Below are 20,246 nucleotides of genomic sequence, written 5' to 3'. Positions count from 1 at the left end.
ATGGCTTCAGCTTCCCAAATATGAGACTTTAGTGCGTTTCATTGCCTGATTATAAACTGAACCTCTTAGTTTTGGACTATTAGTTAGACTTAAAAAATAAATACATTGGACACATCACCAAGGGCTCTAGTATATTGTAACGACCAGTTTTGTAATACTCAAAAGACCAACTGATTAATTGAGAAATAATTAATAATAATAATCAATAATGAGAATAGTTTTATCCAAACAGAGAAGTTAGAAGCAGAGTCTGTGGCACACAGGTTTATTTAACAATATGGTATATAAGTACGAAATGAGCCATTTGAACCAGTTTGTACAGTGATTTCATTCTTATTTTTCTGCATATTTACAGTACTGTCTAGCTGCATGATTTACATTAGAGAACAGTTCATCATCAATTCAAGTTTAATGCAAGAGAGAAAATGATGCACAAAACTCTCTGAACACAAATCAGCAGTCAAACAAGTTCATTTCCCACCACAGGCAAAAGAGGTTTAGGACTTAATGAGAATTTCTTTAGACTGAAGGAGAGACAAAGCAATTATTTAAACATCTGCAAGACAAATACTGGGTCCAGGCCAGTAAAAAGAACATTCCGGCACCTGTGAACATTAACAAGCTTCAATACAAGTTTCTCTTACACCTGCATGTTCTGTTTGGGTGTGTGCAGAAGTTCCTAGATCTATACAAATACGTTAATCTCCCATAGACTCTGCAGACAGGAAAGAAATTTAAGGCTTTCCCAAAGGCAGTCCTTTTGAAAAATGGCATTTTAGAATAAATTAGCCAGGAACAGAGAAACTGAGCGAGAGGTGAAACCTGGCAAAAAACTCCCAGACAAATAATTTTACAGTCTGCTCAACACAAATACGATATTAATTTGCAAAGGTACAAAATAAAAAAAAAGAATAATAAAATGAAATATTTTTTGTTTTGAGAAGTTTTGTTAAAAAAGTCAATACCAGAGCATAACAAATGAAAAACAAATTTAAACAACACAAAGACCAGAGCAGAATCTTGCAAGGCTGGTCTGAACCAAAAATATATTCTTTGTGTCTTTGTTGTCTTCTTTTCAACAGCAATTATTAAATCACTCTGTGTGTTGGAAGAAAAAGCAGTCCGTTGGTTTAAGGAAAGTTCACAGTCCATAGGCCTCATATGACTCATTTGTTTGCGTTTCTTTTAGCTTTTTACATCAGCAAGTACAAAAAATGTCTCAGCTGAAAACAGAACAAGGCCTTTTTCTTCTGTCACGAAATGCTACAATCCTTCAACAAATTTCTCCAGCGTGTCTCCCGTGGTGTCACCCACCATACCCATGTCATTACTTAACCCCCCTCGGTTTGGTGTGTTAAGCTGTGGGAGCATGGCACTCTGCTCCGGTGTTCCCATGTGTCCCTGGTCCATGGGGCCTGACATCGGTCCTCCAAGGCTGGGGTGGGGAGAGCTGGAGTGGAGGGCGCCGTGCTGGGGTGAGGGCTGCGGCTGTATCCGCGGGGAGGGACTGGAATGTGGGGGCTGCTGCGAAGGCGGACGGGGCGATTGCACTGGGGCTGGGGAGCGTACTTGATTTCCCAGGGTATTTGCCATCGTTTGGCCAGGTAAGTGAGCTCCTCCCTGCGCTTGGCCTTGGAGCATGTGGGGTTGTGGACTCATCGAGTTAGCCTGTGCTGGAGAACCCATCTGCTGCTTCAACATCTGCTGCTGCTGTTGCTGAAGCATGCGCTGTTGGAGAAGGTTCTGGGCCCCATCCATGCCCATTCCAGGTTGGCCCATTTGGGACGTTGGAGGGAGCTGGCCCATGGGCCCCCCACCTCCTTGCATAGCCATTTGCTGCTGTATACGGAGCTGGGAGTAGCTTCCTGGCCCCGGCTGCTGCTGGGGGAACTGACCGTGGCCCTGAGGCATGCCTCCTTGTTGTTGCTGTGCCTGCTGCTGCTGCTGCTGCATCTGCTGCATCCTGAGCAGCTGCTGTCTGCGGTACAGCTGGGGATTGCCGTTTTGAGCAGCATTCATCATCTGACCTTGGGGGCCCATGGGTGCCATGCCCTGGGGCCCTGCCTGCTGTGGAGGCTGCTGCTGAGGTGGCATCCCTGGCCTTTGTACCTGATTTGCCATTGCTGCCATGGCCTGCATTCCTGCCTGAGAACCCAGCATAGCCTGAGGGTTCTGCTGCTGCTGGGCCTGCTGCTGTTGCTGCGGCTGGTTGGCCTGGTACTTGGCTGTCCTCTGTTTAATGAAGGCGGCCATGAGGTGGGGGTTAGACTTGAGGATGTTGAGGACCTGCTGTTGCTGCTGGGGGGAGCTGGGAGATTTGAGGGTGCGCAGTAGTTCCTGCAGAGCACTCGGAGCAATGTTACCAGGAATCCCCCGGGGCATGTTTTGCTGCTGTGGTGTCATGCCCTGCTGTGAGGGCCCCTGGGGAGGCATGACCCCAGGCATTTGGAGACCCTGTTGCTGCGGCATCATGGGTCTCTGCATGAGCTGGGCCTGCTGGGGCATGGGGGTTCCCTGAACCTGCTGAGGAGCCATGGGGCCTTGTTGAGGAGGAACTTGTGGCTGATGACTCTGGGGATTCTGTATGGGATTCTGCATCCCTGGACCCCACTGGCCCTGCTGCATAGCCTGCATCACCTGGGGTCCCCGTGGCCCCTGCATCATCTGCATCTGGCCCTGCACGGGCCCCATCATTCGTGGATGGTTCATGGGCATCCCATTCATGGCATAATTTTGCTGCTGCTGCTGCTGCTGCTGCTGCTGATGTTGTTGCTTTGCCTTGGCAACCATCTCAATCTGTCTGGCCACTTTCAGGGCTGCCAGCAGTGGCTGCTGTTGTTGCGGCTGCTGTGGCGGCTGAGGCTGAGGCTGCTGCTGTGGGTGTTGCATGCTAGGCAGAGGTGACTGCTGCTGATGGAGAGGGGATGACTGAGGCCCTGGTTTGCCCTGTGGGACTGGTGTTGGGGGCTGGCTGCTGCGGCCATTGTTGGGGAAACCTTGGGCAATATTGGCCGGGTTGGGTGGCTGCTGCTGTTGGGGCTGGGTGGGCATGGGCTGCGGGGTCTGGGGTGTATTAGGCTGCTGCACAGAGTTGGGGGTGTCAGGGGCAGCTGAGGTAGGTGGAGATGGCAACGGCATACCCCTTCCAGCCATGGTGGCCATTCTGCGGCGCATCATTTGAGCCTGCTGGAGCCTGTGCTGCAGCTGCTGCTGACGGAGTTTGTGCTTGATGTTGAGACAGAAGGGAACAGGACACTTGTTCTCCTGACAGTGCTTAGCGTGATAACAACATAAAGCAATGAGCTGCTTGCACACAGGGCAGCCACCATTGGTCTTGCGCTTGCAGCCCTTGGTGTGTTGGACCACCCTCTTCATCTTCTGGCATGATGGCAGAGAGCAGTTGGCATTGCGGCACTGGCAGGCATGGACCAGGGACTGGATGCAGCGCTGGATGCTGAGACGTCTGCTCTCCTGAGGGCTCTTGGAGGCTTCTCCACCCTGGCTGTTGCTGTCATCGTCTATACCCAAGCCCCACTTCACCATCTGGTGCTCATGGCCCTTAATGTTGTAGCAGTTAATGCATAGGTCGTAGTCCTGTTGACATAAGGTGGACCACAGCAAGGTTAGGTTGAGATTTAAATTTTATTCAAAATTGATACAGATGTAAATTTCAAAACATTTCTGTAAAATTCCAACATTCCCTACCTCGCAAACAGTGCAGTGCCAGCGAGTCTCCACATGGTGCTTGCACTCGTTGCAAGTGTACACAAAGCGGTCCTGGCCCTGGTTGTGCAGCTCCACCAACATGCACATTGTGCTCCATTTACATCTTCTCAGTGAGCTGAACTCCCAGTGCTTGTCCCTGGCCAAAGTCAGAAAGGCATCACGGCCATCCATCAGGTCACATGTCAACAGAGGGTCGGGGTCCATGATGGGTGGCAGGGTGTTAATGACTGGCCCGGAATGAAGGTGGATAACAAAAAATACCTAGTAATAGAAATAAGGAGGAGAGACATTCTCTGTTAGATTTAAAGACAGTCACAGTGCACTAAAACCAATTCCCCACTCTCAGTTCATCCCATGTAGGAGGCAATCCCTGTATGTGATATACGCATGTGCACTGCTCTCTAAGCAGAAACTTGATAGCTGCAATGTTGTATGAAAATCCCACCTCCTTATGCTTCTCCATCGTGGCGTAGAGCTTCTGGGACAGATCGTTGGCTACATTCGGCATCCCAGGCTTTTTCTTATTGGCTCGGCTGACGCTGCTTTTGTTTTTGTTGGTTTTCTTGTTGTTCTTCTTTTTGGCATTCTTGCTGTCAGCCTGGGCTCCCTTGAAATAGATGGAAATGAACGTTCAGAGAGGCAGAGATTGCACAACAAGCAAGATGAGGTTATGCAATTAAGCTGAGTGGTTACACAATGCCTGAGTGGCTGCTGAAAGCTTTTATATAATGAGGACTTGAGGATGATAAAATGAGACAGAGGCCTTAGCACCAGGCTGTTGGTTTTGGCACAAAAAGAGCATTCCTTTATTAAAACCCATTTCAAAACACTCAGTCCACCTATCCATCTAACTCACCTCTGTCGTCTCAGAGGAGGCCGTGTTCTCCTCCTTCTTCCTCTCCTCCTCCTCCTGCTCCAGCTCCTTGATGCTCTCCTCCAGCACATTAGGCCAAAAGTCACCCTCAAAGTACGGCAGCTCGTACGCACTGGTCAGCCTGTCTTCTGTTGCTTGCTTAAAAATGTCCTGAACACAGACACACAAGACTCCCGTCAAGCAAGATAGTAAAATAGCTACAGGATGTCTGCAAGTTTCACTAAGTTGAGTATATGACTTTCAACAGCTTTTTACTGACAAATTTATATGTGAGATCGTTTTTCAACTGAAATTAAATTCGAAAAGTAGAAAAAAACAAAATGGTCATCCTATTGGGGCATACTGTAAAGATTAGTCGAAATTATTTAACTATATATTGTCTAAAAATGGTTGGAATTGTAGCTTTTGTTGCCAGAATTTTCGCACTAACCCATATCAAAACACATAGGGTGAGTCACTCCTATGCTGCACACTTGTGGAAACAGTGGGTGGTGATAAATAGACATTTACGTTTAAACTTCCAGAGTAAAAACAAAATCCTGTTTATCTTGTAAGGCTTAAGTTTTTTTGTGCATTTTAGTAAAACATATTAATGCTATAATTAATAAAAAAAATATCACCATATCTCTATGAGAATCTTGTAACTAAACAAAAACACAAAATTATCCCCCAGACTTAGATTTAAAAAGAGCTACCCAAAAGAAGATGAATAAACACAAACTAAACGGTGAATAGTTAACAATAATGCCATAACGAAATAAATTGAAATTTTCATATCTGCTTACTGTAGAGAATCAGGACTCATTGTTTTTATTCTAAAAATAAATCAGATAAATTCAGCAAAATGGCATGTGACAGCGATATTCATCACAATAGACACCCAGATTTACACACTGTACAGTTAGTACTGGTTGCGAAATAGTTAATTATAACTGATGACATGTTTAGAGAAAGAACATCCCACCGGGGACGATACTATGATCATGTGCTGACCTTGTAATCGTGTATGATCCTCTCAGCGAAAGCCTTGTCCAGCATCTTCCTGTACCACTCTTGGAGCCTCTTGGGCTTGGGGATCTTCTGGTCGGGAGGATGGCAGTGGAAAATGTAGTCATCTCCTTCACTGGGTGGGCAGGCCCAGATGTGACCCATCACATACCTGAGCAGGACAAGAGTTATTAGCCACTTAGCACTAGCAAGAATTATAAATATAGTATTAAATAAAAAAAACTTAAAGACTACTACGTGTACAGTTACTCGTCACCTACCCCAGTTTCTTCACATACTCCAGGTAGCCTATTAAGATCTCATGGTACACTGCAGTCCTTAGCAGACGTGGTTTGAAGAAGTGAATACTGTCGAGGTATGATATGTAAACCCGTCTGCAAGACAAATATGGAGATTTTGATGAAAATTGACTCAAAAAATACAAAAATAAAAACAAGATCCATCACTTTTTTTTTTTTTGTTTTCACCTGGTATTTGGAAAGGGGCACTCTGAGCCGTACTCCTGGACGTGCATGCCGAAGAAACAAACATCCACCCCGTCTATTTCCTCAAATGCAAAAAGTGCTTTGGTTCTGTAAGGGAAGCTCTCCACCATCTCGCCTGAGTCCACAAACCTGGAGAAACAGAAAAAGCACAGGAAAAAGTTGAGAGTTTTGTTCTTTGTTTGTTAGTTGTTGTTTTTTGTTGGTTTTTTTTTTTTACAGAGAACTTAACTTGAACAATCAGCTAATTTTTGTAGAGGACGGAAGATAAAACTATTTTGGGCTCCAGACTCGAAAGTGCTCCTGGAACATTTCCATGCTCAGGTCTTTCAGGCATGTTTTTTTTACATGGAGATTTTATTTATGATATGTGGACAACTGTGCTGTAACTGGAATTTATTTTTAGCGCAAAGGCCGAGCAAGAAAACCACAAAATACATTCTTAGTGCATTTGGAAACTTCTAGCTGTGGAAGGTCGTCACAATGAAAATGTATATGGAGACGGTCATTATTTAACATGTTTAAATCCATCAATCAAAAGTGTCAATCTGGCTGGTCCCTAGTACTCTTGGGGTTCAAGATGCTGACCATCCAGTGAGTCCAGCTGAGGACCTTTGTTGTCTTCCCTTCTCTTTCTCTCTCCTCTCATTTCCTGTTACCTCTATACTGTTGCTATCAAATAAAGGAGAAAATGCCCAAAAATACTTAAAAACAATTGACAAGATGTTGGTATCCGAACCTTGTGATAAGGGGAGTTCCACTGATGATTTCACAATTCATACTATCACTAATTTGAGTTCAAACATCTTCTTGATCTGTGATTTTGAAGACTTTGCGTACATATCAAATGCATGACACAACAAATACACGATCAATGAGCCACATTTTCTTACAGAACACCTAAACAATCCCTAATTTGTTTTAAAGATTAAATGTGGAAGAAGCCACCAATGAAAACCAGCAGCAATACATTTTTAAATTGTAAAATGCATTTTATTGAGTATGTTGGTTTTGTGCCCACATTACAGACCAATATCCCTTTAGGTTAATAAAGTTAGTCTGAAGTATAATGTTATAGTATTCCAGATTGATCAAATGTCCTTTTCAGTGAAGACTAAAGCACTAACAGCAGGTGACAACCTTACCTAGACTTCATGCCAGGCTTAATCTCCACAGTTTTGTCAGAACTGGCCACCACTCGTACAAACACCTCACCAGCCTCTGGGTGGTTCTGCCTTTTCAAGTACTTATTCACTCTGTCCTCGATGTATGTCCCCAACCGTGTAGACTGCAACCCTTCACAAAACACAAACACATTTAAGATTAATACAAGTATTAAACATTGAGAGTTTTACCTGATTAAATAGAGGAATTACATGTAACTTACTTTTGGCTGAAAACTTGTTCTCCTTTCTTGCTTTGCCAGACTTCTTGAGACAGTTGTCACAGATAAAGCTAGAAGAAAGAATATCAAACTCTCAACATACAGTAACTCGTGTAGACAGGAACTCTTGTGAATTAGCAAACTCAAAAATGTATTGAAATCTGCTGTGATAAACTGTGAGACTTACCCTGATGGCCAAATGACATCGTAGTGCAGCACGCAGATCTGATGCATCTTCCGCCCACAGTCTTTACATTCAATAAACCTGCAAAGACAAACATTTGCCTTTTACGTGCTTTTCCTTAAAAATTAGTTATGAAAAATCACTGTCATCACGTAAATACCATCACATAACATCACACTGAAGCTACTGCCCGGACAGTACTCACGGTTCAGGGTCCAACATGTCATTTTTCTTCTTTTCAAACTGCTCTTTTGATATCATGCTGCATGGAAAAGAGTAAAAGAGACAAACAGTTTCACACCGGCCCCTGCGACCAAAACTGCTTTCCACAGATATCAAGTCCAGAGAGACAACAGCCTGAAAATCTCGAAAGAAGACCACCAGGTAGTGTTCGGCCACCCGGGCCTGGTAACTTACGTCTGTGGCTGTGCCGGGTCATCCCCCAGGGTCACACTGTTGCCCTGGATCTCGTTGAAGCACTTCTCACAGAAGTGATACCTGTCGGCAATAAGGCCATATTTGGGTGAACTGCAGCCAGCACACACAGTAGCAGCACAGGCAAACCGGCGCACAGGTGGCAGAATGCAGAGTGAACGGAGAACATGGCAACAACCGAGGAGGGAGCATGGGCAGCGAAAAGATGGAAGGACACATACACATATACACACACACACACACAGGCAGAGGTACAGATTAGTCACAACTAAAATGATCATGATCCAGCCACTCTCAATCAAACTACAACATAAATGGGAGAAAACATGCTAAAAGGCTATGTTAATGACAGATGAAGTATGAAGGTCAACATCAAATGAATGTTTAACAACAGGAACTACTGTATGTCCATACAAAACCATTTACCTGCATGCTGGATTATAAAAAAAAAAACGGTTTCACTACAATCATTTATAACGTTAGCAACATGCATTATGGTAAATGAATGTTATGGTTGTGCCAGGGGAGACAGAATGAGAGATAATGGAAATGCAAGTGTGGGCGTCTTTCAGGAAAACCAAATAAATGTTATTGAGTCTCAGAGAGTTTCAATCTTAGTATACTTTAGGCATTTAGCTTAAGATTTAGTCAGAAACTACATAGTGAAACACTACATTCTCAATTCTCATAAACACTGAAGTTTTCAATCAAAGTGTTGTATCCTAACCTTGTAAGCTTCACAACATATGTAGTGAATATGTGCAATAATTGAATGGTGTTGCATTGGAATGACACTTAAGTGCAGTAGCAGATTCTGCACAGCAGGGGGAACATTGGTGCTGGTTGTAGGGTACAATAGCTGTATGAAGACAACACAAGGCATGCACTTTCTGCTTGGCCACATTTTAGGTATTGTCTGTGACACCGCTATAAAAGGAAAGATCATGTGAATAAAGTCCTTCTAGCTTTGTGGAGAGGTACGGCTGTACGTGCGGTGGCATCTTATTCCATGTTTTATCTTTGAGGGTGCAGCTACACACCCTCTTCACAACTGCTCCTTCACCTTTTCACCCACCCACCTATTTCCTTAACAGAGTCAGCATGCAAGGTTTACCTGTTCTGGTAGCTGTAGTAGGTGCCATCCCTGGAGATGGTACACAACTGTTTGCCATAGCAACACAGCGTCTGGGGCGAGAACTCGTACTGCGGAAACACCAAAGCAACATTAATGATCTGTTTAATTGTTACAAACGGGTTGCACTTCAGTCAACAGCAATGTATAGGTAGAAATAAATGTGAATTGACAAGATAAATGTAGTACAAAGTGGTTTATAAAGAACAGTCCTGTATATGCCTCAGTGTTGTTCAAAAACAGTGTCTGTGTTCAATTTCCGTCCTGTATTGTCTCACCTTCCTGCCGCAGCAGTAGCCCAGGCCCTGCATGACGGGATCGATCTCTGCCTCAAACACTTCTGCCAGTTTGCTGCAGTACTTGTAAACACGAGATGTCTTACGGTTGTACAGCCAAGCATTGTTGAACATGAGCCAAATATCGTCCACGTACTGCCACGGCTCCTGGTACTGACCCGTATCCAGCTTGCGCTTGATGGTTGATAAATCAATGGGATTCTTCACTATGTCAAAGTAGTCCTGTAAAAGCAAGAGAGAGACATTTGCAGGAATGAACGACGGATACTCAACAGTGCTTCTCTGCATCTTGTAATACTGGAACAAAAGGTGTGTGTGTTCCTCTAATTGTGGACACTCACAGGGATGCCCAGTAGCATGGGGTCTACAGGTTGTCTGAAGGGCAGTGACTCTGGGTCTTGCCTGTAGAGGGCCTCAAGTGTTGGCATTAGGGCTTGTCTCAGTTCTTCTGGCTTGAAAACTGGACAGACAACAATAGTGTGTCAAGAAACAAACAACGTTAGTATTACAGCATCCAGCCCCCAAAAAATATATCACAATAGGTTGTTGCACGTCCTAATATATACGAATGAAATCTGTGTTCTCACTTTTTTTGCGGTTCTGAGTGGCGGAGGTGGTTGATGTGCCGTTGGCCCCACTTTCCTCCTCTTCTTTGGGTTCTGCCTTCATCTCCGGCTTCTTCTCCTCAGTTTCCATTGGTTCCTGCTTTGGCTCTGCTGCATCTGGCTCCTCCTTCTTCGTCAGTGGGGGTTTGGTTTCATCATCCTGCTTTATGAATAGAACCATGATTAACCAACTATCCTATGGTGATGAGTCAGGAAACCATCAAGTATTTAATACATTTTCTTGGAGGCAGAGAGTGAAAAAACCACAAGTCAGATGTACTTTATGGCCAGGAAATGTGAGCAGAACTTGTAGTTTGTGGTGGATGAATTTTGCAATAGTAACCAGGGGAATTAACAGCAAATGGCTTCTGGTCTGATCTACACTAGACATAAGTCAACAATGCCTTTCTTACCTACTGATCACTTCTTTGTAAAATCATGTACATACCTCCATTTTTACGTTCATCTGCTTCTTCCCAGAGTTGCTGTCATCATCTTCTTCTTTTACTTCAGGTTTGACTTCAGTGCCGCTCATGTCAGGCAGGGCCTGCTGAGAGCTCAGCTCAGCCACAGAGCCTGGGGTGGGCACTCTGTTATCTATACTGGCTGCCGCCTGGGACAACTTAAAGGAGAGAAGAAATAGACATTCTGCTTACCACAATGCTGATAATTTAAGAGATCATACAGACCTATAAGCAAATGTAGTACTGACTGTTAGTGATCCTCTGTGAAAAATAATTAGCCTTTTATATTCCTTTGAAAAATAGTTTGGTCAAAAGACCAGTCGGGTGCCTCAGGGAGCTTTAACAGAAGTTAGCAAAGGCATAAGCAGTAACAAAGCCCTAGTCACTTTATCAGTACTAACATAGTGGTATCTCACCGGTGTGCTCGGATGCTGTGCTTGCACTGACGTGGGCTGCTGCATCTGGCTGGGGGGTTCAGGCTGGGGTTGTAAGGGCGTGAGCGGCTGGGAAGGATCAGGTGGTGTGCTCATGGCTGAAGGGGGACCAGCGAGGCTACTGGGTATGTGGGTTGGGGTGGAGGAAGGCCCGCCCGTGGAGTTGGGGGTGGAGGGCCGCGGTGTCACCTGGGCCTGTGCAGGAGCATGATGCTGCTGCAGTTGCTGCTGTTGAGGCTGCAGGCCGGCAGAGGCATTGGGTGGAGGGGTGGCACCCATGCTGGGCTGGGCTGCGGGGCCACAGGGCAACTGTGAGCCAAGGGAGCCCAAAGCATTCAGAGGGAGGTTAGAGTTCTGCGATTGCTGGAACAAAGAGGGATGCACGGTTAGCATACCGATGTCACAATCAAAAAAACCCTGTTCAAAAAAAAGGATAAAAAAGCAATGTGCACCAAAAAAACGCAGGGAACATACAAAATGTAAACATCTCTCTCAGCACAGCATAAGTCTCCTCACCTGGGTGACAGCAGGCTGTGTTATGGGCTGGCCCAAGCCTACATTCACATTCATTGCTCCACCTGCAGCTGCGGGGAACTGGCCCTGTGGCAGGAACTGGCCCTGGTTGGCTGGCTGAGCTACCATGTTATTAGCATGACTACCCATCATTCCTTGAGTCTGAGGCATCCTTGAAGGGGACATGCCCATCTGGGAAAGAGAAGAGAATGAAAAAAGAAAATTATGGGAGTAGGCACCTAGCATTCAGTGCCTGCCAAGTAAAATAAACTGTATCTAAATGGAATGCAGCATACAGTCCATGCGTGCAACCGCTACAATAGTCTTCTTAAGGGCTTGTGGTGTAACTTACAAATTGATAGTGCTGAATCACAACATTGCACGGCAACAGATCTAAAGCCAAAGAGAATCATTAAATGGCTCTAAGCCAGGCCTTACCCCGTGTCTAGACAGCAAGCGTTTCAGACGCGTTTTTCATATGCACGTCGCACGCAATACATACGCTCTCGTTTTAATCTATGCAGCTGCCTGCATCAGCTCTGTGCAGGCTGGCATGTCAGAGGCGTAACCGTGACCTGAAGCATTCATTTATGCTTCAAGTATATTTTTCTCCGTTTTACACGCGTCACTACAGTCATGTGCACTGGGCTCTGAGCGCTTCCTACATGCGGGTGACCCACACCTAACGCTGTACCTGAACGCCTCCAGTGTAGACACACAGACGGAGCACTCGCTGCTGCTACTGCTGTGCTGACGTGCTGCTTACGCTACGCTTGCTGTCTAGACATGGGGTAAGTCTCTGCCATGGTTTCATTACAGATTACTTTTTGGCAACCAGGCAGCTAGTACATAAACGGATCAGGACATGTGTCAACCACAGGCAGAACACTCCGTATTTATGTTGTACAAGTGTCAAAATGGTGAGATGTTAAGAGATGAAAAACAGCCAAAAGCAGTGTGGCATTTTTACAGCCATCGGGAGAGGAAAAGTGGAGGAAAGAGCCAAAGAATGACTTAGAAAAACAGAGCAAACCATACTTTAATAATGATGCAATATCTATCTATCTATCTATGAAAGTGAGGAACTGCGTACAAAACAAACATGGTGAAAAATATTTCAAAAATGGTTCCAAGAAGGGCAAGTTTTAGAGGAACTGAAGGGCTCGGAAACAAAAATTTAAAAGAAAGACAGACCAAAAAAAAGTAGGGAGACAGAGGAGAAAGATCTCACCGATGGGACGGAGCTCATGTTCATCTGCTGTGGATGGTTCATGGGAGAGGGAGCACGTGCTCCCATGGGTGCCTGAGACATCTGCGCATTCTGCATTGCCATTGGGTTAAACTGATTGATTCCTGTGGGAACAGACACACACAATTATATACCTGTTTATTATACTGGGGAGCTGTTGTAATTTAATATTCCATGTCCTTCTGGGCTGCAGAGGCACTGAACCAGCTCACTTAAACATCAGCACTCCGACAAATCTATTCAATTGTCTTAACACTCAGGTGCGCGCGAGGAAGTAAAACTCATTTCACTGTTGAAATGTTTAACGTTTCCTATTCTTCGTTTAAAGGCCATCCATTAGCAAACTTAAAATCTAGGAATGTTGGACAAAAAAAAGGACATATGGATTGTGTTTCCCAGGACAACAATTGCTAAGAAAGCAACGGGTGCACACATACCTTGGGGCGCCTGCATACGGTTCATTATCTGATTTGGCATGTTGGGCATAGTCACAGGGCCATCTGAGGGAAGACAAAATATAGCAGCATTCATTTTATAGTTCATTTAGAGGTAATTATTGTTTGGAAAACACCCTGACAGTTAGATATTAGTACTTATATCAAGTGATAACTGTCAACCAGAGTGAGGAGAGTTTGGCTACTAACTGGGAGGTCGGACGGCCTGTCCTGGGCCCATCACGTTGGGCTGAGCCATACCAGGCTGCTGAGGCCCAGCTGTGCCGCCCATGACAGGCTGTTTCTGGAGCCGTGAGCGCCTCTTCTCCTCCAGTTCCTTCTGAATCTTGTAGATCTTCTCTGCTAGGAAGTGGTAATACTCGTCCTAGTGAGAGGATGAGAAGAAACAAACAGCAGACGTCTTTAAAACGATACTGTACGTGTTTTGTTCTCTGCTCTCATAGCATCAAGAGAAAGGTGTTGGAAATAAAAAAAAAAAAATGCTCATCAAGGATGGCTGTCACTCATGTTGCAATGGTGTGATAAAGGAAATGAACTTAGTGTTACCCTGCTGTTGGCTGACTCATACATGTCGCCCTCAACCTTGCGTGCATATGCCACCAGGTTCTCCATTCGCCGGTCCTTCAGTGCTGCAGGGTCTGGGGTGGGGAATATGGCTTGTACGCTGAAGAAAAAGAGCAGAAAAAATACAAAACTCGATCATAATACATCAAATTCTATTCTATTTCCACCTGGATGGATTTCAGTAATTCTAGTACATCTGTTTCATTGTCCGACTTACAGTTTGTGCACCAGGTGGGTGCGCAGGTCCTGAGTGACATGTTCGTGCCAGGCCTTCCTTACCCCCGAAGCAGAGAGAGGGGTGGCAGTGGGCAGGTTTCCCATGCCTCCTCCTACTGACCCATCTGGCATCAACTGACTGTAGGGCAGAGAGAGAAGGAAACTTGTTTAGTCAAGTTCAAAATAAAGGTTTAAATCATCCCACACAAAGTTTCATGAATTAAAAGAATTTGTGCGTAATTTGCAGTTTTTCCTCAGAGGGAATGTGAGTTTTCCAAGATACATTTGAAATTATATTTAAAAGAAACCCAAAGGAGAGTGGACAGATTACAATCATGGATTGTTATTTGTCAACAGAAGATGCACATGATAGTGATTTTGTTGATTAGAACAAATTAGAAGTCATAGGACTCATTATCCAAACCAGCTCCTAGTCTTTGAAATAAATGGCAGCTACATCATCAAGATAATGTTGTAAGAAAGATGAAACAAACTGTGGCAGCTCTGTCGGTAAAAGCCTGTTTTTGCTGTGATATGGAAAGGATGAGATTGCTCACTTGCTGATTGTGGAGGGTAGAGAGGAGTCGGAGTGCATGCCAGCCTGATCTGAAGAACCCATGCCTCCTGCCATCTGGTTCATCTGATTAGTGCCTGATAAACATTCATTAGATTATTAAATGAGACACAGACACAGATAGGTAGGCAATTAGGTATCTGGTTACAGTCTGGTTGAATTTGTATTTACAAGTTTCTCAGAAAAAAAATTCTTCTGCAGCTTTTTGTAACTGAAAAATCACATGCTCATTAACTTCTAAAATGCCAGTGAAATCCTTTTCTACCCCCGTACCGAGTGGGTTCATATTTCGCAGCTGCTGGTGCCCCTGGGGGTTTTGCTGAGCAGGACCCTGGCCCTGGTTCTGTCCCTGGACTTGAGCAGGAGACTGGTTCCCATAGGGCAGGCCCAGGGCAGCGTAGGCCCTCTGCATGGAGCTGGGGTCGATGTGCGTGGCAGCACTGTTGATGGCTGTGGCGCTGGGCTGGCCAGGCCCCACTGTGTTGATGGTGTTCTGCAGACCAGCCCCAGGGGAACTTAGCATAGCTGGAGGGAGAAGAGGAAGGAAATAAATAAAAAGTGTCTTGGCACAATGAAATAAAGCATTTAATTAATATCTTGTAATAACCGAGGTGTAACTGCTGCTTCTGGTGTCACGTCTACATTTCTATATATCAACATGTGTACATAAATAATACAATTTGATATTTCTAATTTATATGAGTAAATTGCCATCTCATCTCTATACAATTTGTGTTTTTCTGTGTAAAGAAAAAAAAAATATCTTGGGCTCTATGAACCCTGCACTGCTCCCTGCTGTGTTGATTGCTGACAGGGAGCACGCTGCCTCTGTGGGGGATTTAAATCTGTCATAGCGCCTTTTAACCAATCAGAGAGCATGCAGTCCCAGGGCCCTGCCCCCACTGATAGCAGAGCCACAGAGCCCCTCCCCTGGGTGTCTCATTACAGGCCCTGCCTTTCTAGAGGAATCCTCTCACTATTGGAGCACTCGCAGCCAGCGAGCCAGCACAGAGCTGTGGCAGGGAAACACAACCTGCAGGTGGCACCACTTTATACTACACACTGACTTGAGGCTTACTGCTGACTAACAGCTGCCTTGCTGAACAGTTTACAAGGCAAAATGACCACAACCAAGCAGATAACCGAGCCACATCAGGAATCCTATACTATGGTTTTGTATCAAATTAAAATTCAACCTTTTTTTTTTTTTATATGGATTTATAAATGAATAAGAAGAGAGAAGGGGGAGCTGGTGGAGTTACTCACGCTGCTGGTTTCTTTTGTCACTTGCATTCTTCAAAGGCAGGCAGACCGGACAGTCGTGCCGCGTACAGTTCTTCCAGTGGGAGATGATCTGTCTGGATGATGCACAGTGAGCCACTAGGGAGAAAAACAAGGGAGACAGTGGAAAAAAGAGTGAGGCTTGATGACGGGTCATTCAGCAGAATCTGACATTTTTCAGGTTAGGTTTCCAAAAAAAAAAGACTATGTAAACACATTCAATTTATACATTGCCACAGTGAACGGAAGTAAAACAGGTGTTGACTCAGTGAAGAGATTTGGATCATAAAATGGGGATGGTAAAGTGATTCAACCGGCACAGTCCAAAAAAAAGACCCTTCAGCTACAGTACAATGTACAAACAGCTATGTTAAAGCTATTAATCTACATGCTGTAAAACCATAAAACGCAAACTAGTATTTACTATGAGTGTGTAAACAGTATAAATATCAGAGCTCAAAGTTCATGATTTGACCTTGTGTGACCTCCTCACTACCCGAAGCCGTCAGAGGGAAGCTGCTAGACACCGGGGTAGACACGGAAGTTGAGAGCGACCATCATGACAGGCATTTTAATAAGATTAAACGTATGTGCCTGCTGATGTTGTCAGGTGAAGAGACGCAGGCGACAGCAGGCGCTTATATGACGTGTTTACTGTGTTGTTCCTGTGGCATGTACAGCTGCTGTCCACGTTGCAGGTTCTGATTGCTGTTTATCACAATACACATGGTGCAGTTTTCCCATCCATAAGGAAATTCTAACCAAGTCTATTTCTTGATCCAAATCTCAGTCGATTCTTAACAGTGACTAATAAATAAAAGACAGACCACCAACATCATAGTCACATAAAAGCTCACGAGTGGCAATTTTAAATTAGTACAGTTACAAACACATTAAAAAAGGTGAACTCCCACAAACAGGAGTCAGCCAATCAGACCCGGTTGCTCTGAAAACACTTCACTTTCACTCACCCTGGCAGGACTTGCCAGCCTGGCAGTGGGTCATGTGGTTGAGGACGTTCTTCATGGTGCGGCAGTGGGGCAGAGTGCAACCCCTCACCTCCCCGTTGGCCTGCTCCCGCCGCTGGCACTTATGTGCATGGAGCAACAGGACCAGCTGCTGCTGAATAAGTTTGCGCTTCTCAGGATCGGCCGTTGGGCCTGCTGACACGCCACCAGTGCCAGGGACCATGCCCACTGACGCTACCTGCTGCTGCATCTGGGACTGCAAGAGCACCGACACACAGATCAGAACACAACATTTTAAACTTTGATGTTGGATGTTAAAAAAAAGAAACCAATAAATATAATGAATGAGAGGAAATATTGATGTAAAGCAGGGGCTTAGAGATGTAGGAGAAGAGAAAACAAGAAAGAGGAGGCAATTCAGTAGAAGTTAACACATGAAAAACTCAAGAATTAAAAGAAAATGTTGATGACAACACTGAGAACAGAACTGGTAAACAAATCTACAAACTCAATATATTAACTTTCTCAAAAACAGAGTGACTGACATTTCCTGTCTCGATTAAATACATTTCCTGTTCCTCAAAGAGATTTGCATGGCTCTGGCCCATTTACTTTGTGCCTTGACAGAATATTACTCTCTCACTACTCAAGAGTTAGTGTAAACACTCAACAATATCAGACTGAACAGCCTTCAATAAATAAATATGTTGGCCTTAGAGTGATTTAGGCTTGCCGCGGTAGTCGGTGTTACCGGTGTTACACGGTGTTCAGGCATACACCGATTACATTATTGGCTGACCGCCCACGCTGTCATTTTGTTCTTTTAAAAAGAAATAAAACCCATTCAGTTTATTTTTGCATATCAGCACCCACGTTCATCAAATAAAGACTCTAATTTGTAACATACTAAGTGTGTTATCAATATTTAGTCGGACAAGGGATGCTACACACACACACACGCACAAAAACCATGGTGAAAGTGGACTTGCGTTATTCTCCAAAGCTGAGGAAATTGTTGAGAAAAAAGGTAACGCGACGTAGGGCGGGCAGCTATCATCTGTTCAGGTGGGCGGCGACTTCCTGACCAAACACTAGCATTGGCCACTAGTGTGTGCGAGTGATTACGCCAAGCCAACAAGCTTAAATGTTTGTCACCTATTTGTTCTGATACTAAATTATTGTACGTTATAAACCATAATCAACCTTCTGGTTTCTTTAGGGTTCTAATGCCGGCCCACACCAAACCACTTTTTTAACGGTTTCACTGTTGCAGACAAGTTTCCAATGTCAGAGTAAAATCATTCAAGTTTTACTAGAGTTGTGGCGTGTTCCCGTTATCTCGATCGTTTGGTGTAAGGTGATCATAAAACTGTCTTAAGTGAGTAAGTCTTTTTCTCGTCTTGACGTTCCGATAAAATCAAACATGTTTAATATTATCATAAGTCTTTAATCTTGGCTCATGCCAATAGTGAAGGTCATGTCAAACAATCAATAGGTGCGCTCTCCGAGTAGTTACTGTAACGGCCGAAAAAAACTCCTAAAATACCATCACACACACACACACGATAGACGGTGTATTAATAGTGTTATGAGTCAGGGTTTAACCCAGCGTGTCTCTGATCCAGCAACCAGCACGTATTTTAGTGAGAAATTTAATTCTTGAAACGGTTCATCTCCAATTCCCACGGTCCCCTCCCACTGAAACAGCGCAGCTAACTAACAGAGGCTCGGGGGGGGGGGTTGAGGAAAAAAAAATCCAAAATGTTAAGTTTGTACACAGATGCACTTTATCTTTATGGATTATATTGATGCCGAATTGACAAGAAGACTGTCAACATATGACACCTTTAATCTTGTGTTTCTAGAGTTTGTGTTTTTTTGCAAACACACGAGGAATTGTTAATGTCATATTTCTTAAAATGGAGTTTGGCGCAACATTTTCCCCAGAGAGCACAGGAGCTTCAGTTTAATTCAAACTGCTAATATGAATATTTTTAGCGTTTTCTCACCACTACAGAAACACAAGGTAACTGCTAAAGTATGATAAGGTTGTCTGACTTTGACTGCTGTAAGTTTTTGGTTTGATTAATGGTTTACAGCCTAATAATGTGTGTTTGTATTGATTACTGGGAGTGGCTAATTGTACTCAGTTTCTAACAGCAGTGTGCAGTAAATGGTTTCCCTTTGTGTGTGTGTGTGTTTTTAAACTACTTTCCTAACATGACGTGCTTGATGGTGTTATTAACAACTCCTGATGAAACTTGAAAGCTCAGCGTTTTTGTTGCCCTTTAGCTTCCCTTTTTATAAGTCACATTAGCATTTTTTTTTTTACCCAGAAAAAAACTAATATTTCTCTGTATAATTTGACCTCTTTCTGTCAGCTGCTGTGTGTCTGCAGTGTATTTATTGGTTTTTCAAACATGATTTCAGGCCGGTTAAAGAAGTTCAACCTGTGACTTTCTACTTTTGTATAATTATCCAGGCTGCTGCTGTTTCTACTGTATTTCATGCAGGTTTCCAACAGAAATACTCCGACATCCAGCAGCTGAAAGTGCTGTGTACAGATAGTTAATGGTTGAAGGTGGTTTCTGTGGGCAGCTGTATAAACTGTGTAGCTGTTTTAAACTTGTAAAAAATACAAGTACAGGACGACACCTGTTGAAATGTAATTGTCTTAGCTGGTGTGATCTAAGAAACGTTAACTCAGATATATTTTTATTCGAAGGGGGGAAAAAAAGGTGTTAAAAGAAAATGAGTTAATAACAGGAACAATAAGCGTGTAGTGTCTGTTATTTCTCTTCATAGTTGTTGCGCAGTTATAACTGAATTAATTAATTAATTTACATTTTCTTTTGGCTGCTTTTTCAGAACAAACCGCTGCACACACAAGGGCGGCAGTGGCCAAAAGCAGCTTCTGTTTCTACTCCATTATTCAACAGTTTTTCTTCTTGTAAATTTCCACCAGGAGCAAGATGGGAAATAATCTCAAAAAGGAATCTAGTTGTAGTCCGGCAAGATCCCCGGTCTTTGCAAAATCTTAGTCTGGGACTGAAAACTCAGTGACTTATGACATTGTCTTTAGATGTGAGAGGGTGTCAAACTTCAGCCATAAAAGTCTTTTCAAAGTCTTCTAGTGTATGATAGGCATAAGGAGAATACTCTTAAAACTGTAAATTGAGCATTATTATTCATTATTATAATTATATTATTGTTATTATTATATAATTAACTATCATAATAATTACAGACATTACAGATAACTTTTTTTGGCCATATCGCCCAGCCCTAGTGTTGTGCCTGTTTTTATCTGGCAACTATGTTTTTGCATTCCCTCTCAGGTTATTTGCTTATACATGTTTTCTACCTGCATCATTTTAGTTTTATTTATTTTCATATCTATCA

At 43.8% G+C, this 20,246-nt stretch overlaps 1 protein-coding gene across 4 annotated transcripts in view; it reads right to left on the bottom strand.

Annotated features, from left to right (window-relative positions):
* Positions 1–249: 249 nt before the first annotated feature.
* crebbpb (CREB binding protein b) overlaps positions 250–20,246 on the bottom strand; it is a 38,267-nt gene continuing 18,270 nt past the window's right edge. Inside the window, exons 4-31 of one of the 4 annotated variants that reach the window (XM_067571052.1) lie at positions 16,848–17,100; positions 15,862–15,975; positions 14,869–15,120; positions 14,579–14,672; positions 14,023–14,160; positions 13,788–13,905; positions 13,431–13,605; positions 13,224–13,286; positions 12,769–12,890; positions 11,541–11,729; positions 11,007–11,387; positions 10,575–10,748; positions 10,109–10,289; positions 9,863–9,981; positions 9,504–9,743; positions 9,208–9,296; positions 8,076–8,186; positions 7,864–7,920; positions 7,662–7,739; positions 7,478–7,545; positions 7,236–7,386; positions 6,076–6,222; positions 5,869–5,982; positions 5,594–5,759; positions 4,583–4,750; positions 4,172–4,333; positions 3,706–3,987; positions 250–3,594 (exon numbers count right to left, since the gene is read on the bottom strand). In XM_067571052.1, coding sequence (XP_067427153.1) covers positions 1,264–3,594; positions 3,706–3,987; positions 4,172–4,333; positions 4,583–4,750; positions 5,594–5,759; positions 5,869–5,982; positions 6,076–6,222; positions 7,236–7,386; positions 7,478–7,545; positions 7,662–7,739; positions 7,864–7,920; positions 8,076–8,186; positions 9,208–9,296; positions 9,504–9,743; positions 9,863–9,981; positions 10,109–10,289; positions 10,575–10,748; positions 11,007–11,387; positions 11,541–11,729; positions 12,769–12,890; positions 13,224–13,286; positions 13,431–13,605; positions 13,788–13,905; positions 14,023–14,160; positions 14,579–14,672; positions 14,869–15,120; positions 15,862–15,975; positions 16,848–17,100 — 6,537 coding nt within the window. In that variant the 3' untranslated portion in view covers positions 250–1,263. The remainder of the gene's footprint in view (positions 3,595–3,705; positions 3,988–4,171; positions 4,334–4,582; positions 4,751–5,593; positions 5,760–5,868; positions 5,983–6,075; positions 6,223–7,235; positions 7,387–7,477; positions 7,546–7,661; positions 7,740–7,863; positions 7,921–8,075; positions 8,187–9,207; positions 9,297–9,503; positions 9,744–9,862; positions 9,982–10,108; positions 10,290–10,574; positions 10,749–11,006; positions 11,388–11,540; positions 11,730–12,768; positions 12,891–13,223; positions 13,287–13,430; positions 13,606–13,787; positions 13,906–14,022; positions 14,161–14,578; positions 14,673–14,868; positions 15,121–15,861; positions 15,976–16,847; positions 17,101–20,246) is intronic. The other 3 variants (XM_067571054.1, XM_067571053.1, XM_067571055.1) reach the window with 3 other exon arrangements.

Source organism: Thunnus thynnus, chromosome 17, assembly GCF_963924715.1.
Source record: "Thunnus thynnus chromosome 17, fThuThy2.1, whole genome shotgun sequence".
In the NCBI taxonomy this organism is placed as follows: Eukaryota; Metazoa; Chordata; class Actinopteri; order Scombriformes; family Scombridae; genus Thunnus; species Thunnus thynnus.
Note: the sequence above shows the minus strand (reverse complement) of the source record. Positions and strands in the feature narration are given on the sequence as shown.